General features: G+C 32.9%; 1 protein-coding gene across 2 annotated transcripts in view; it reads left to right on the top strand.

The window, feature by feature from the left end:
• The first annotated feature begins 742 nt into the window (after positions 1–742).
• The window catches only part of LOC130445748 (ornithine decarboxylase-like), a 16,983-nt gene continuing 2,694 nt past the window's right edge, over positions 743–15,031 (top strand). The window contains exons 1-5 of one of the 2 annotated variants that reach the window (XM_056781593.1): positions 778–1,005; positions 4,726–4,975; positions 8,675–8,972; positions 10,605–10,677; positions 10,753–10,862. In XM_056781593.1, coding sequence (XP_056637571.1) covers positions 828–1,005; positions 4,726–4,975; positions 8,675–8,972; positions 10,605–10,677; positions 10,753–10,862 — 909 coding nt within the window. In that variant the 5' untranslated portion in view covers positions 778–827. Of the gene's footprint in view, positions 1,006–4,725; positions 4,976–8,674; positions 8,973–10,604; positions 10,863–15,031 lie in introns of both variants that reach the window. The other variant, XM_056781592.1, reaches the window with a different exon arrangement.

Below are 15,031 nucleotides of genomic sequence, written 5' to 3'. Positions count from 1 at the left end.
ATAGAGCCTTTTTGTGATAATTTAAGGAAGCACGTTAGACAACGTCATCCTCCTCCTAGTGACTTAAATCAGCTCCAAATTGCTCGTCGAAAAGAATGGAAAGCTATGCCAAGGAAGTACGTCCAGAAATTAATATCTTCGATGCCTGACAGGGTTGGAGCCAAATTGTTAAAAAACCTAATAGAAATGAAGGATGAAGTTTTTTTGAAAATGTGTTGAGTCATAATTTTTTCTTTATTTCGTATTTTTGGTAAATAATCAATAAAAACTATTTGGCAGATTTTGTTCAAATAAATTCTTAGCATAAATTAAAAAGATTAATATGTTTAACAAAATTATAAGACCAAATCTAAGTGTCCGGTTTTTTTTGCTATTGAGTATTAGGTAATCGTGATTTGAGTAGTCCAAGGCAGTCCTCATTAAGATTATGAAAAAGTAATCCTGTTCAGAACCATATAAGGTAATCCTGATAAGAATTTTATGAGGCAATCCTAATAAGGTATACTTTACCAGCTTGCGGAATTATCTGATATCTAATAGGATAAAAGCATTGAAGATCTAGTAATAAATCCTAAATTTATCTTTGAATATTGTTACATATTTTCTAATTATGGTGTATAATTAAGTTAATCAGTTTACCTGGTACAGGTACAGCAATTTTTGGACGACTCTATATAAATAAAATCAAAGTTATCAGTAGGAATAAGTATTGATAAGTATATTGAATATAATCTACTACTTCGACTGCTTGTATAGTTTCAATGTTGATAGGGTCGACTTTTTATCTAATATCAAAATTATTTAAATTTATATAACAAATTAATAAAATGAGTTCCGAGAGATGCGTGCAAGTACTAGATGGGGAATTGAATACATATTCCGTTATTAAAAAGATTACTGAATTACCTAATCAAGAAGATCCATTTTATGTATGTGACGTTAGTAAATTAATTTGGTTATACAATAATTGGAAAGCGCTGTTACCAAGAGTTGAATTTTTTTACGGTAAGTACTTGATGATACTGACTTATCTTTATCGGTTAGTGATTCAGTAGGATTATCAGTCATCTACAAAGGAGCCACGGACTTGGCAACGAGAGTAGAAAACAAAAACTTCGTGGAAATTTCATATGACAATTCGTTGTGAATTATCATTGGTGACGAACAAGGGCAGCAATGCGATAAGACTATCTAAATGAAATAAAAATAAATGTGAAAACTGGGAATACACAATTCTTCATCTAGTAATGGTTAAGTTGAGGTTTTAAAAGTCAGCATGACAGTTTTTTTAAAATTAACATCTGGAAATAGTAAATCAGTGGATCAAGGTGTTTGTCATCAGTGGATTGAAAATTTTTCTTTTAATAGAATATCATCTAAATGACGCTCACAGTGCATGCGAAACTGCTTCAATCTTCAAGTGTCCTCCGAAGAAAATCTTCAGATTTAATGACCTAGAATGTAATGAAGGAAAACAATACAAAGAGCACCTAACTATTCTAACAAGAAAAGATAAACGATTGTACTTCAGAGAATTAACAACCATATTTTTACTTTTCTTAATGAAAACATTAGTCCTGAGATACACAATCATCTACATTTTTTTAATTAAGTTGAGTTTATATCTGTCTGTGAATGCCAAGATATTGTTGGTTTAGAAGAAAATGATATTAGACGGTCTACCGAAGAATGGGACAAACTTACTCTAGCAAATACTAAAAAATGCAATGGTTGTTTCTTCTTCTTCTTGTTGCGTGCCGTATCAAGTCCCCTTAACGTTGGCGATCAGTATGGCAAAACTCTCTCTATCTTGAGCTAGTCTAAATAACTGTCCTGCTACTCTTATCCCTGTCCATTCTCTTATATTCTTCAACTAAGACGCTTATTTCCTTCCAATTCTTCTACGACCTTCAACTTAACCCATTATAATCAACTGGAGGATACTAAACCGGTTACTACGCAGTATGTGTCCCAAATAATCTATTTTCCTGCGTGTAATGTTATCCACCAACTCACGAACTGCATTTGCTCTGTTGAGGACTGCATCGTTTGTTTGTATAGCTGTCCACGGTATCTTGAGTATGCTTATATAAAACCACATTTCAAAAGCCTCTAAGCGATTAATGGTAGATATTTTTAAAGTCCATCCTTCGACTCCATATAAGAGAACTGACCATATGTAAAATTTGATCATCTGTTTCCGTAGTTGAAATTTTAAAGTATAATTAGAGAAAAGTGATCTCATTTCAAAAAATGTTTTACGAGCTACCTTAATTCTACATTTTATATCCTTATCGGGATCCAGTTGTTGAGTAAGGTAGCAACCAATATATTTGGACACTCTTGTCCGTAAACTGTAGTTATGTGTCATGGTACAGGATGGATATTATCTAAGAACGAACATTTAAGTTACTTATTTATTTGGATGTACCTGACTTGCCAGCACACAATTTAAGACTAAAGGTTGGCTCCGTATTAATTATACTCCAAAACATAAACCAACCAAAACTGTGGAACGAAACCCTTTTGGTGGTAAGTTGATAAAAAATGTGCTTTATGAGACGATACTAAAGTGGAAGGTCAGGAAATTCTCATTCCGAGGATCCATATGATTTGCCATTTGAGTTTAAACGATTTTAATTTCAGATCCGTCTTACATTCGCCATAAGCATTAACAAATTCGAATACTAATCTTTGAAAGTTTATGATCTGAATCTAGAAAATCGATGTCTTACCCATGGTGAATTATACGTGGCATGTTTACGGGTCGAAAGATTATTTTTTTGCACCTAATAATAAAACAAAAATGTAATGTGTGTGTTTTTAAATGTACTTGATTTTAGGTCTTTTCTGTTTCAAAATCAGTTTTTTTAATAATTTTTAAAAGATAGATAAAAATTGACATATCGACTTTTCTTTAAGTCATCAAAATATGATATTGACACTAACAATTCACGAGTTTGGGTACAAAATAAGTCACATTATATAGAATGAATTTATCACTCGAATAAACTAATGAAAATTATTGAATTAAGAACAGGGAAATAACTTCCTTTTTGTTAGAAAGACGATAATAGTATTTATTTTTATATTCCGGAATTTTGTATGTAAAGTTATTGCATTTTATTTGTAGATTTAATGAATAATAATATCGTGTAGATTCTATTAAGTAATAATAAATGACTTACTCAGTGTATACAAAATACTATTATGATGTGGTAAATTTTTCTCTGCCAGAATAAATGTGTATTTTAGATAGCGTATTTTAAATGTCAATATTTTTATGACCTAAAAAAATTATAATCCAAGATAGGAATTTTTCCAAGTTCTATTTTTTAATTTATTTTGTTATCAAAGGGCGTTCCTCTTTTTATGAAAGTTAATTCAACAATATTTTCTCATCACTTTATATAAAAAATTCATGATAATATTAACCAATCAACAAAAAGTCTAAATATACTCATTTGATTAATTTAAAATTGTAGTTTTGAAACTAATCACGACTTTTTAACCTATCTATTATTGTGTGATTTAAAGGGTGAGTAAGGTTTAATTGTGAAAAAACTTTCCTTGGCATCCAAATATTTCAAAAATTGTACTAGTCGTACGTAAAGTTTCTTATTAAAACAAAGCTCTATTTTGATTTTATCCTTATTTTAATATTCATGATGAAGGTGATCTATTGATCAATATAAATACGCAAATTGTCAATGTCAATATCATATTTTGATTAAGACTCAAAGAAAAGTCGAAACGTCAATTTCCTTACCATACGTATAAGGACTTTCCCAACAACTATCAAATTATTTGAATAAATATGATATTAGTATAAGTCATTAGACATAATACGTTATCTAAATATTTCACTAAATATTAAAATCTAAAACACCAAAAAACAAAAAAAGTAATATAATATATATCAAGTGCCTTGTACTAATTGTTATCTACATAGGGCAGACCTCTCAATATTTAGAAAATAGACTAAAAGTTCATCAATACGATAAAAAAACTGCGTTAACGAACCATGAAATATCAAAATAGCATAAATTCAATTATAAAGATCCAAAAAGTCTTGGAACGGAATCTAATACACGAAAAAGAGAATTTTCAGAAATGGTTCACATTCTACGAAAAAGCTACAAATGATGAAAAAGACCTAAATAATTTTACTATATATGCTATATATGGAGATGTAACAACTGAGAAAAAATTAATTTTTTTTTATTAGAACAAATTTCTATTTTGATTTTATTCTTATTTTGATATATTTTTTTTTTGATAATTTTGAATTGAAAGATAAATTTTGACGTTTCGACTTTTCTTTAAGTCTTTATTAAAATAAATATTTATTTATATATATAGTGGCTACCATACTAAAAATGTAGGGCGTGCTCCCTTGATATGTTTTCGAAACTTCCATCATCAATTTTGAAAAGCTTGAATCAACGATTGTGACCACTACGTTATTAGGAGGTTGATTTTTAAAGTAAAAAAAAATATTAATTGTTCTAGCTATTAATTGAATTGGAACCAAAAGTCGTTGTACATTTTACATCTAACTACATAATTTCTCTGAATTTTACAACTAGCATTTAATTAGTAAATAGTTTAATGTTTAGAATTTTGTAACACAAAATGTCGAACGAATTTTTTTAGTTTTACTAAATAATATTCTTTGGTGTTCACGAAACATTATAAGATAAAAAAAATGATTTCAAATTTCAGCTATGAAATGCAATGATTACAAATTGGTATTGGAAACATTCGCAGCGATTGGTAGCGGCTTTGATTGTGCTAGTGATGAAGAAATAAGAAAAATCCTAGCTCTTAATGTACATCCTGATAAAATCATTTTTGCTAATCCTACGAAGCTAATCCATCACATTGAATACGCGGCTAAAGTTGGAGTAAAGACTATGACTTTTGATAGCCTAGAAGAATTAAACAAAATTAAAAAGCATCATCCCGAAGCTGAGTAAGTCAAAATATTTAATATAAACTAGCTCACCCGGCAAACATTGTTTTGCCATAAAAATTATTTCTAGCGAATATTCTTTTCTTTCAATAAAAATAACTTACTATGTGAGAGATGTACTTATAATCGAAAATGTTGTAGTCAATGAAAGTATGCTGTATTTAGGTCAATAAATTATTTTTCACTAAAGTAACGAATATATTCTAAATTAGAATTCTTGATAGCTATCTAAACTTTAAAAAATCATTCATATTTTTACTATTTATTATGACAGTTGAAAAAAAATTCTGATGTCTCAAAATGTTTGTCGCTGTTAGTCAATTCCTCTACGTCTGTTGGCTATGAAGCTGCGCGTTTCTCTGCATTGTTTTGTTGGATTTGTTTGCCCGATATTCGTAATCTTATATCTTAGATGACTAGATTTGATTTGTCGACGACTCAAACTGGCCCCTTTGCGTCTTTCTGTCATTGCTGACGGAACATAGAACATATAAATAAATCAAGTTAAATACTTACTGTTGAGAAACAGTGCCCTAATATTATATTCGTTTGTTTAGTATTTGCCTTACTTCTCACAATAATAAAGCACGTATATTTATTAAACACGTACACGTCAATTAAAAGTATTACCAAAAAATGTTAAGTAAAATATGTATAGGTACGGTAATGGAAGTTGTGGACATGAGCTGACAACATGTGTTTATTTACATGAGATTTATTTGTTTTGAAGGTGATGAAATTTTCTATCAAATCCACTTTAAATAAACCAGCATTCCAGCAACCAGCAAATAAGCATTCTTCGATTAACATCGCTGCTTAAGCATGTTCTTCATTAAATTCTGTATTCATGATGCATCAACTATCATTAAAAAATTCTACAATTTTTCAATCACTCGCCCAATAAATTAAACTGTTTACTAACATCATATTGGCAATTAATTGATTTTCAATATGTCTTTTCTTACTTATAACTCCTAAAAACAATCGATTTCATTTCAGAACTTGCTATAAATAAAAATCATAGAAAAGCTTCGTACGATATTTAGTTATAATAATTATATATACAAATTCAATGAGAGTTTTCGAAGTTGATACAATGTGTTATTATCTGATATAAAGTTTTAATCAATTCTGGATAAATATTATACCATACCATATTTTCCAAAGCCGGTCTTGGAATTTCTAAGTTTAACTAATACCAGTCGAAAGCTCAATAGTACTGTACTGCATCATAAAAAAATTTGAAAAATCGAATGAGCTATATAAACACTATAGCCAATTAAAATGTATAGTCAATTTCACAAATCACCCTGTAAATTAATAAAGGGGAGGAGTTGATACTTCTTAGTAGCTCTAGATATGGTAAAATATGTAAAGTTTCTCACCAGATATAAGGCTAAAAATAGATTAGAAATAAAAGTTTTTTCAAGAAAAATTGATTTTTTTATTTATACCTTTCCTAAAGAGATTCGCTCTACCAATTACAAAATTCTAGGGCACATTCACGAATCATTGAGCCATGAAAGTTATTTAATAAATTTAACTCACACTGTTTTTCTGTTTGTATGCTACAAATTTTGTAATCCATATTTAAATAATTTCCCTTTAACCAATCAATTTGGAATTGTGCATGCTTACTAACTCTCGAAAATACAAGAATCAATTAAAAAAATCTACGAATTAATTAGTGGTAATTAGTTATGGTGGTAATTTAGTTAATAATTTATACGGAGAAATTGTTCATGATTTAATATATTTGATTCTTGATTCTTGGAACAATTTTTAAATTAAGGAACAATTATGAACACTAGATTAGCTGAGATGGAAAGAATAAGAGCCCTGGTGTAGAGTTGAAAGATCTTGACCAATTGTCAAAAAAGAGTTTTCAGACAAATTACAGACAAGACATGACCAAATTGATCTAGGTAAGGTTCACTGATATGCCAAAGGGTCTATCTACGTCTATCTCAACGTGGGGCATACGCCCCACCGAGAAGCAATTTGATTGTAAAGGGGGGCAATTGGAAAATTGACTCGACACAAGTTTAAACCTATTGCTCTGGGCCATTTAAATGCAATCCTAAATTTCGGTGCCACAATTGAAAGAAAAAAGCAAATTCTCAAATAATTGCGGACAATGGCATTATAAATTTGTTTGTCGAGACCAAAATATCAACTGGGATTTTGACTTTGTTTAGTTAATTCCCTGCGGTAGACAGCAGGCTCCGATTAGACCGCTGGTCGCTTTAATCCCTGCGGCAGACGGCATGAACAAAGCATGCTGAAATTCGCGCTTTTTAATGCATTTCTTGTTTTTGTCTCAAAATAAGGGAAAACTTAAAATAACACTGCGTTTTCCTCTGTTTCTCATGAAATCTCTCCGGGTTTCATCATTTTCCTCTTTTAGACAAAGTGCCACCATAGCTAAATCGTAGTTGCCTAAAGTTTTGAACATTTTGCGCACTATTTTAATTGGATAGAGACTGGTGAGAGTGATGAATGTATAGAGCCGGAGCTAGAAATCGAAAAGAGCTCTAATGATTGTAGGAGATGTGTGCTCAAAAGTAGTCATTTCAAAAAGTGCGCCACATTGCATATTAACTAAAAATTAGAATAATAATAATAATAAGAATAATAAGAAAGCTGTGCGCAAGATGGATGCCGCGATTGTTCAAAATGGAACAAGAATAGCGTCGTGAAAATGTTTGATTGAGTATTGGGTAATGTTTCACAGAAGTAAAGCAGAATTTTTGCGCCGTTTCATAACCACAGATGAAACATGGCTCCATCACTTCGCACCCGAAACAAAAGAACATCTGAAGGCAAGGTCATGGCGTCGGTTTTTTGGGATGCACGTGGTATAATTTTCATTGACTATCTTAAAAAAGGAAAAACTATCAACGGCAAATATTATGCAAACTTATTGCAACATTTGAGCAAAGAAATCGAGCAAAAACGTTGTTTTATCAAGACTATGCACCTGCTCACACAAGTTTTAATTGGTACCTCATGCACCCTATTCGTCAAAATAAACCCACTCTGATTGTCTATTCCCTGACTTAAAAAAATGGCTCGGTGGTCAAAGCTTCTCCAACAATGAAGAGATGATGTTGGCAGTTAATTGCTATTTTGAGAAACTTGACGATTCTTATTATAAAAAGTGTACGAACTTAACTAAAGTGTATGGAGCTGAAAGGAGAAGTGTTGAAAAATCTCCTTCTTCTTCTTCCTTCTTGTATGGTAGATTTAAAACCTGTTTCTTCTTCAGTTTCAGCCTCCTGGATCCAGATTGTCTGCTTGTTGGCGATTTATCCCTTGCGATACGCACTAGTTTTTCGCATGTCATTCTGCTAATGTATCAAAAAATAAATATATTTTTATTCAAAGCGCTTGTGTTGTTTTTGTTGGACCAGGTACTTCTGGGACTATCTTCATACAATCGACAAAAAAGTATCAGTATGGCATAGAACCAAAACAATCGTAAAGATAATAACTGATGTCCACACCACCTTTTTTACTGATATATAACTTTAATTCTTTAAGCAGTTGTCGTTTTTTAGACAAATAGGTTTTATCCAATAATCTTTTTTATTCACGATATATGAAGATTTCCACTTCAAAAGAACAAAAATTTTTTGATACAAATCGAAATGTAGTTTCCTACAAAGTGTTTTCCGTATTAATAAATATTTTTTTTAGATTACTCATAAGGATTCGATGCGATGACGTATCCGCCAAATACGTATTGGGTAAAAAATTCGGGGCACTACCAACTGAAGACTCCTTGGATCTTTTGAAAGTTGCCAAATCGTTAAATCTGAATGTTATTGGTGTAGCTTTCCACGTGGGATCGGGTTGTATGAATTATGGCATATATTATGAAGCTATAGCTGCAGCACGAAAAGTATTTGATATGGGTAGGGAATTAGGATTCAAATTCCAAATATTAGATATTGGTGGTGGATATCCCGGAGACAGTAAAAAACCGTTGAATCAGGTGACTACAGTTATAATTTTTTCGATACTGATCTAATCAAATGAGTATAAAAACTAGAAATTCCACAATGAATTTAGAAATAACTGACTGACAAAGGGAATTATTATAACGCTTTCAAAATGTATTTCAGCTCTAAGAATATCAGTATGAAAAAGCTACTATAAAAAGCACGGAAAAACCATGAAACAGGTTTACGTGGGTTGTGTGAAAAGTTTCCTACCTCAACCTGAAGAATTAATATGATAAGTAATATGAGTTGAGAAATATATTTGCGCAAGCGTTGAAAGATTTTCACTAAAACTCCAGCCATTTTGGGACGCTTAGTTTTTGTTTGACAATAACATGAGTGAGTCGTTATGGAGATTTTTCTGAAAATGTAAAATATAAAATATAAGTATAGAACTGTAATGAAATATTTGTTTTTGGAATCCAATACGCCTACATAAATGAAATTTAAGTTACACACAGCATACGGAGACCTTGCACCATGATTTAGGTCTGTAAAGTTTGGGCCGTTGAATTCAAAGGTGGCCGAATCAGCTTTACTAACGATGAGCGTTCGAGAGGGCTAAAAACTGTGAACCAACGATATATTTGAAAAAGTTTACCAAATGATACTGGACGTCTGTCGGATTGGAGTTAGAAAGACAAAAGTAGCTATCGGCATATCAATTCGCTATTCGTCATATACTGTCTGAAGAATTATGCATCCGTATCTATCCGCGCGTTGGGTGCCGCGTTGAACCAAAAGGGCATTCAAATGAACATTTCCTAGGTCTTATTGACGCGGTTTAAGCGTAAAGAGTCAGATTTTCTACCTCAAGTGACCTATGTCTGGCACAGGGGATTCCAAGTTGATTCCTTTTAGACATACCAAGTAATTTTGCTTTTATAACCTTCATATCCTAACAGTATGCAATTAACTCAATATTTTCCGATATATCTGGTAGCATGTCACAGGAAAACCAAAATACCTACATTCCTCTACCTTCCACATTGTTCATAACACTCCCTCCTATTTCTCACTTAAACGAACCTAGGCGAATCGTTTTGGATCAAGTACTTAAAGTCACTCTTCGTCGGGTCAACGATTTATAAAATAAGTTGTTTTTTAATTTTCGAAAAATAGATGAAAACTTTCGACTACTCTCAGTCTTTATATTTTGAAAAGAATTTTTAAGTCCGTATTTTCATGAAAGACACCGACTCTTATATTAACAAATTACAAGACTTATCTTCACTGATTATGGAAAGATTCAAATGTTATTTTTTCCTCCGAATGTAACCTCAGTTGTCCAACCGATAGGCCAAGACTTAAATGAAGTGATGATTACTATAATGACGATGATGACGACGATGAGGATTATAATATCGAATTCGTTAAAGTACTATTGAGTCTCTCAGCCTAGACACCATAGTGCTGAAGAGAGAGTAGCAAGAATAGTGTGAGGTGCAGTTCAATTGCTGTCTTTGACACAAATGCTAGATTTAACAGCAAAAAAATGAAAAGATTAAGAAAACTATTTTGGACTTCATTTAAAGATCTATGACCAATTATCCAAACATACCCAATACTTAATTTTTACGAATCATTCACTGTAATACATTTTTTTTTATTGTAATTACTTTCAGATAGCAGATCTCATAAATAGAGGCCTGAATGAATACTTTCCTGATAATTCAATTAGAGTTATAGCTGAACCAGGTAAATACGCCGTTAATACTGCGTTTAAATTGGTAACACAAATTAATTCGAAAAATATTATACGCTCAATTAAAGGCGATATTAGAATGTATTACGTCGATGTAAGTGTCTATAACTCGATGATCAACGTTCTTTTCAATGATTATTATGATTGTCGACCGGTTAATGAAATGGATAACGAAAAGGTAATTAAAGATTTTTATCATAACTATAATCTATTTCATTGATATACAGCACTTTTACAATCTAATCCATAAGCAGAGTAAAAAGTAAAGTCACTAAAGTAAGTCAGGAACCATACAGTGACGGTACGCTGAGATTATTTTTTGTGGGCCATATTCTCTTCAATCTTCTGTTTGCTGGTTGATTAGATTATTTATTAATTCATTGTTGTGGTCATTGGATCGATTTTGTATCTTGTGGAAAAGTTCTTTATCACATATTTTGTTAATGGGATCTTAAGATCGTTATGAATTGTTTAGTTAGTAATGTACCAGGGGGATCTACTCAACATACGGAGTGTTTTGGATTTGAATGTTTGAGGTATTTTCTGCAGCCCCATAATTCTATTCCATACGACAAGATTGGTATGAATATAGTTTTATAGATGAGCTATGTATTTTAGAGTCTTAGTTGAGACTTTTTGTCCAGTAGCCAGTGTATATTTTTTAATTTCAAATCTAACAGTTTTCTCTTGTATTTGATATGTATTTTCCATGTAAGTTTTTTATCTAAATGCAATCCTAAGTACTTGACTTCTGGTTTTATCGGAATGAGAATATTATTGATGAACATTTGCGGACAAACAGACATTTCTTGTTGTAAATGTTGTAAATTATTTGCTCTTATTCACTGGCATTGACGTTAATTTTCCACTGAGCCAGTTTTGTAACAAACTTAGATGATTTTGTACTTTTTCTGCAGCTATAGTTGGGTCTACATCTATCTACTGTGAATATCAGATATAGAAATGGGCCTGAAGTACTCCAGATTCTATCGTATGGTAATTTGATTTGGTATCTTCAACTTTGATTTGAAAATAGTGTTCGGTAATATAAGATTTTAAAATATAGTTGTTCCGTTAAATGTACAGGGTGCGGCAGCATAACTTCCTTTTTTCAAAAGTTAATAAAACTTATTGTATGAATCAGAAAATTTTTATTCGTTTTTTATAATACAGGCACATACATAAAGTTTTGTTTTACTGAGTTTTGAAGATCAAATCAGTTAGGTGACGTCCCCCATTCTCCATACACTGAGTAAACCGATTTCTGGCGTTTGTCATGACTCTTGCCAGCATAGCAGGCGTTATGTTGGCAATTTCTTCCTGGATGTTCGTCTTCAAATCTTGTAGGGTCCTTGGACGGTTCACATACACACGGGATTTCAAAAAACCCCATAGGAAATAATCACAAGGGGTCAAATCGGGAGAGCGGGCTGGCCACTCCAAATCGCCCCTAATTGAGATAAGGCGCTCTGGGAAGTGTTCCCTCAAAACAGCCATCGATGTTCTTGAAGTGTGTGCCGTTGCTCCGTCTTGTTGGAACCAAGTGTCCCCTAAGTCCAACTCATCTAGCCGTGGGAAAAAAAATTCCTGTAACATGTTTACATACCGGTGCGAATTCACTGTCACTGTGACTTCATTTTCCTCAAAGAACCAGGGACCAATAATTCCACGTGAGTAAATTGCACACCACACTGTGACTTTAGGTGAATGCAAAGGCCGTTGATGCAATTGTCGAGGATTGGTATCAGCCCAGTAGCGCATGTTTTGTTTGTTTACGGATCCACACAAATGAAAATGGGCTTCATCACTAAAAAAAACAATAGCGTCCTCAGGAACGACTTCCAGAAAAACCTCACACGCGTTCCTCCGAGAATTGAAGTCACGTTCAGAAAGTTCCTGCACAATTGCCATCTTGTATGGATGAAAATGAAGATCATCATGAAGTATTCTCCTCACAGAACGATCGGAAAGTCCAAGGGCAGACGCATGTTTGCGCGCAGAACGCCGTGGTGATCGCAACACTGAAGTTCTAACTAACTCAATGTTCTCCGGTGATCTAATGGGCCGAGGGACTCCAGTTCTTCGTCTTGTCACACTTGCAGTTTGTCTGAACGTAGTGACCCACGTAACAATTGATTTCCGGTCAGGGACAGGGGCCAAGGGGGCTAAATTAAAGCGATTCCGAAAGGCGCGCTGGGTTGCGATCACAGAACATCCGCTCGAAAAGTAAACCTCAACGGCAAACGCACGCTCCTCACTGTTCCAACGCATGATGGCGACTGAACTGTGCCGGGACAAAACTTTATAGTCCCCCCTCTCGAACGAGACCACTAGCACTCCGTTACGACATCTACCGACTAAATGGCAAACTTTTTAAAAAAGGAAGTTATGCTGCCGCACCCTGTAGTTTCATGACCATCATGCCGCATTCATATCGAACGCCTGATGTATATCGAGAAATACTCCAGCGCACACATTTTTTTCTTCGAGGGTTGTATTAATTATATTAACTATTCTGTGGCATTATTGAAATGTGGAGTGTTCACATCTGAAACCGACTTGGTACTGTGGTATGAGTTCGTTTATGGGAATAACTGTTAGAATTCTACGTAGAAGTAGTCTAGTACTTTTGTCATTATTGGAAGTAGGTCTTTAGGACAATATGAATTAGCTTCTGTTGCGGGTTTGCCAGGTTTTTGATCATAATAATGTGGGCATACTTATACGTGATATACTATCACAGATTACTGTTAACAGCACCACTCCTTTTCTTGGTAGCTTTTGTAGTAGTTCCCCTGTTATTAGATCATACCCAGGTGCTTTCTTGGGATTTAGAAGTTTTATTTGTTGTCGAACTTCTAACGGGGTAAATGTCATCAAAGGTAGAGATAATTGGCTCCAAGATAACTTTTTATATTTTCTGGAGCTTAGAATAAATTTGAAAGGTGCTCTGCAAAAACCTTGTGGCTTTTTCTAAGTTTGTACGAGTCTTGTCATATCTGATTTAAGTAAAGGTGAGTTGCTTACTGTCGGTCGTTTAGGTTTTTTTGTAGCTCTCCAAATGGAGTGATCTTCACAGAAAATATGAATCAGGAAGGATTCATTCTTCACTTCTTATAGTGCTCTATTTAGTTTGTGATTTATTCTGTGAAGGCATAATGCTTTAGAAGGAAGTTTAAATATTTTTTTAATTTGAGGATAATAGCCATATGGTAACAGACGAATCAACAAAATTTGTTTGTTGCTACTGTTAGAAAATCGGGGAAGAGGTATGAAGCAACATATCAATACCAGAAATAATGTTGAAGGCTGCTACTGCAAATTGAGACAAAACGAGAAAATATTCAACCAAATATTTGGTTTTAATATTCATATCATTTAATCTAACTCACTTTCTATAAATCATTCTTAGTTGGACTATGTTGGAGAAAGAATATTGAACACACTGTTCACACAACCACTACAGCAACACTCACAATTACATTGTCTTATGTGCGTTTCGATAACCAAACTACCATCTTCAGAGGCTAAAGATAAACGGCTTTATAATGAATGTGATTTATGTATGCCACTCGCTAGTACTCGTGGCAATAAAATTCAGCAATAAAAACAATAAACAATGAATAATAACTCATTAAATGCGAGTAGATTACTTTGTTTATCTACAACTAGTTAATATTTTTGTTAGAACTCATTACTCCTAACCATAAATTCAGTGGTGGATTTACCAACAGGCTGAGTAGGCTGGAGCCTAGGGCTAGTTTCTATGTACAGTGCTAAAGAATAAATATTTCAACATCTCCACATAAACAATTACAAAACCCGATGAAGATATTGGAATAGCTGTGTGATTACTCCAAGATTTCTCGTTGTCATAGATAGACCATCAGTTCTGACGGAAAAAGCCAGTTTTTGAGAAAATATGTATCCTAATGATTTAGAAACAGACTTAGTTCAGGAATGCGTACATTTTCAAAACTACCTTTCGTCTGAAAGAGTTTCAATAAAAGCAATTTCTGGATCATTAACAAGTGTATCTTCATTACTGCGAAAACAGAATCTAGGAAAAATTTATCCAAACTTTTGTCCACCAGCGACAAATTGTACAGGTAAAAGAAGCTTCTCTTGCTTGAAGAGGATAAAGAAGTACCTGCGATCGACTTTAAGTCTGGAACAGCTAAACGCGTTAGCTCTCTTGTGAATAGAATCAGAGCAGTGTCGTAAAAAAGTATTGTAATATTTTTATAATTTAACTGAAATTATAATACTAACATATAATTAAGAAAAGATATAATTATTGCACTATTTTTAAAGTGTAAGTGTAATAATAAATATTTATCAACATTC

This window comes from Diorhabda sublineata, chromosome 6, assembly GCF_026230105.1.
Source record: "Diorhabda sublineata isolate icDioSubl1.1 chromosome 6, icDioSubl1.1, whole genome shotgun sequence".
In the NCBI taxonomy this organism is placed as follows: domain Eukaryota; kingdom Metazoa; phylum Arthropoda; class Insecta; order Coleoptera; family Chrysomelidae; genus Diorhabda; species Diorhabda sublineata.
The sequence above is the reverse complement of the archived record's forward strand: the minus strand, read 5'-3'. Positions and strand labels throughout refer to the sequence as shown.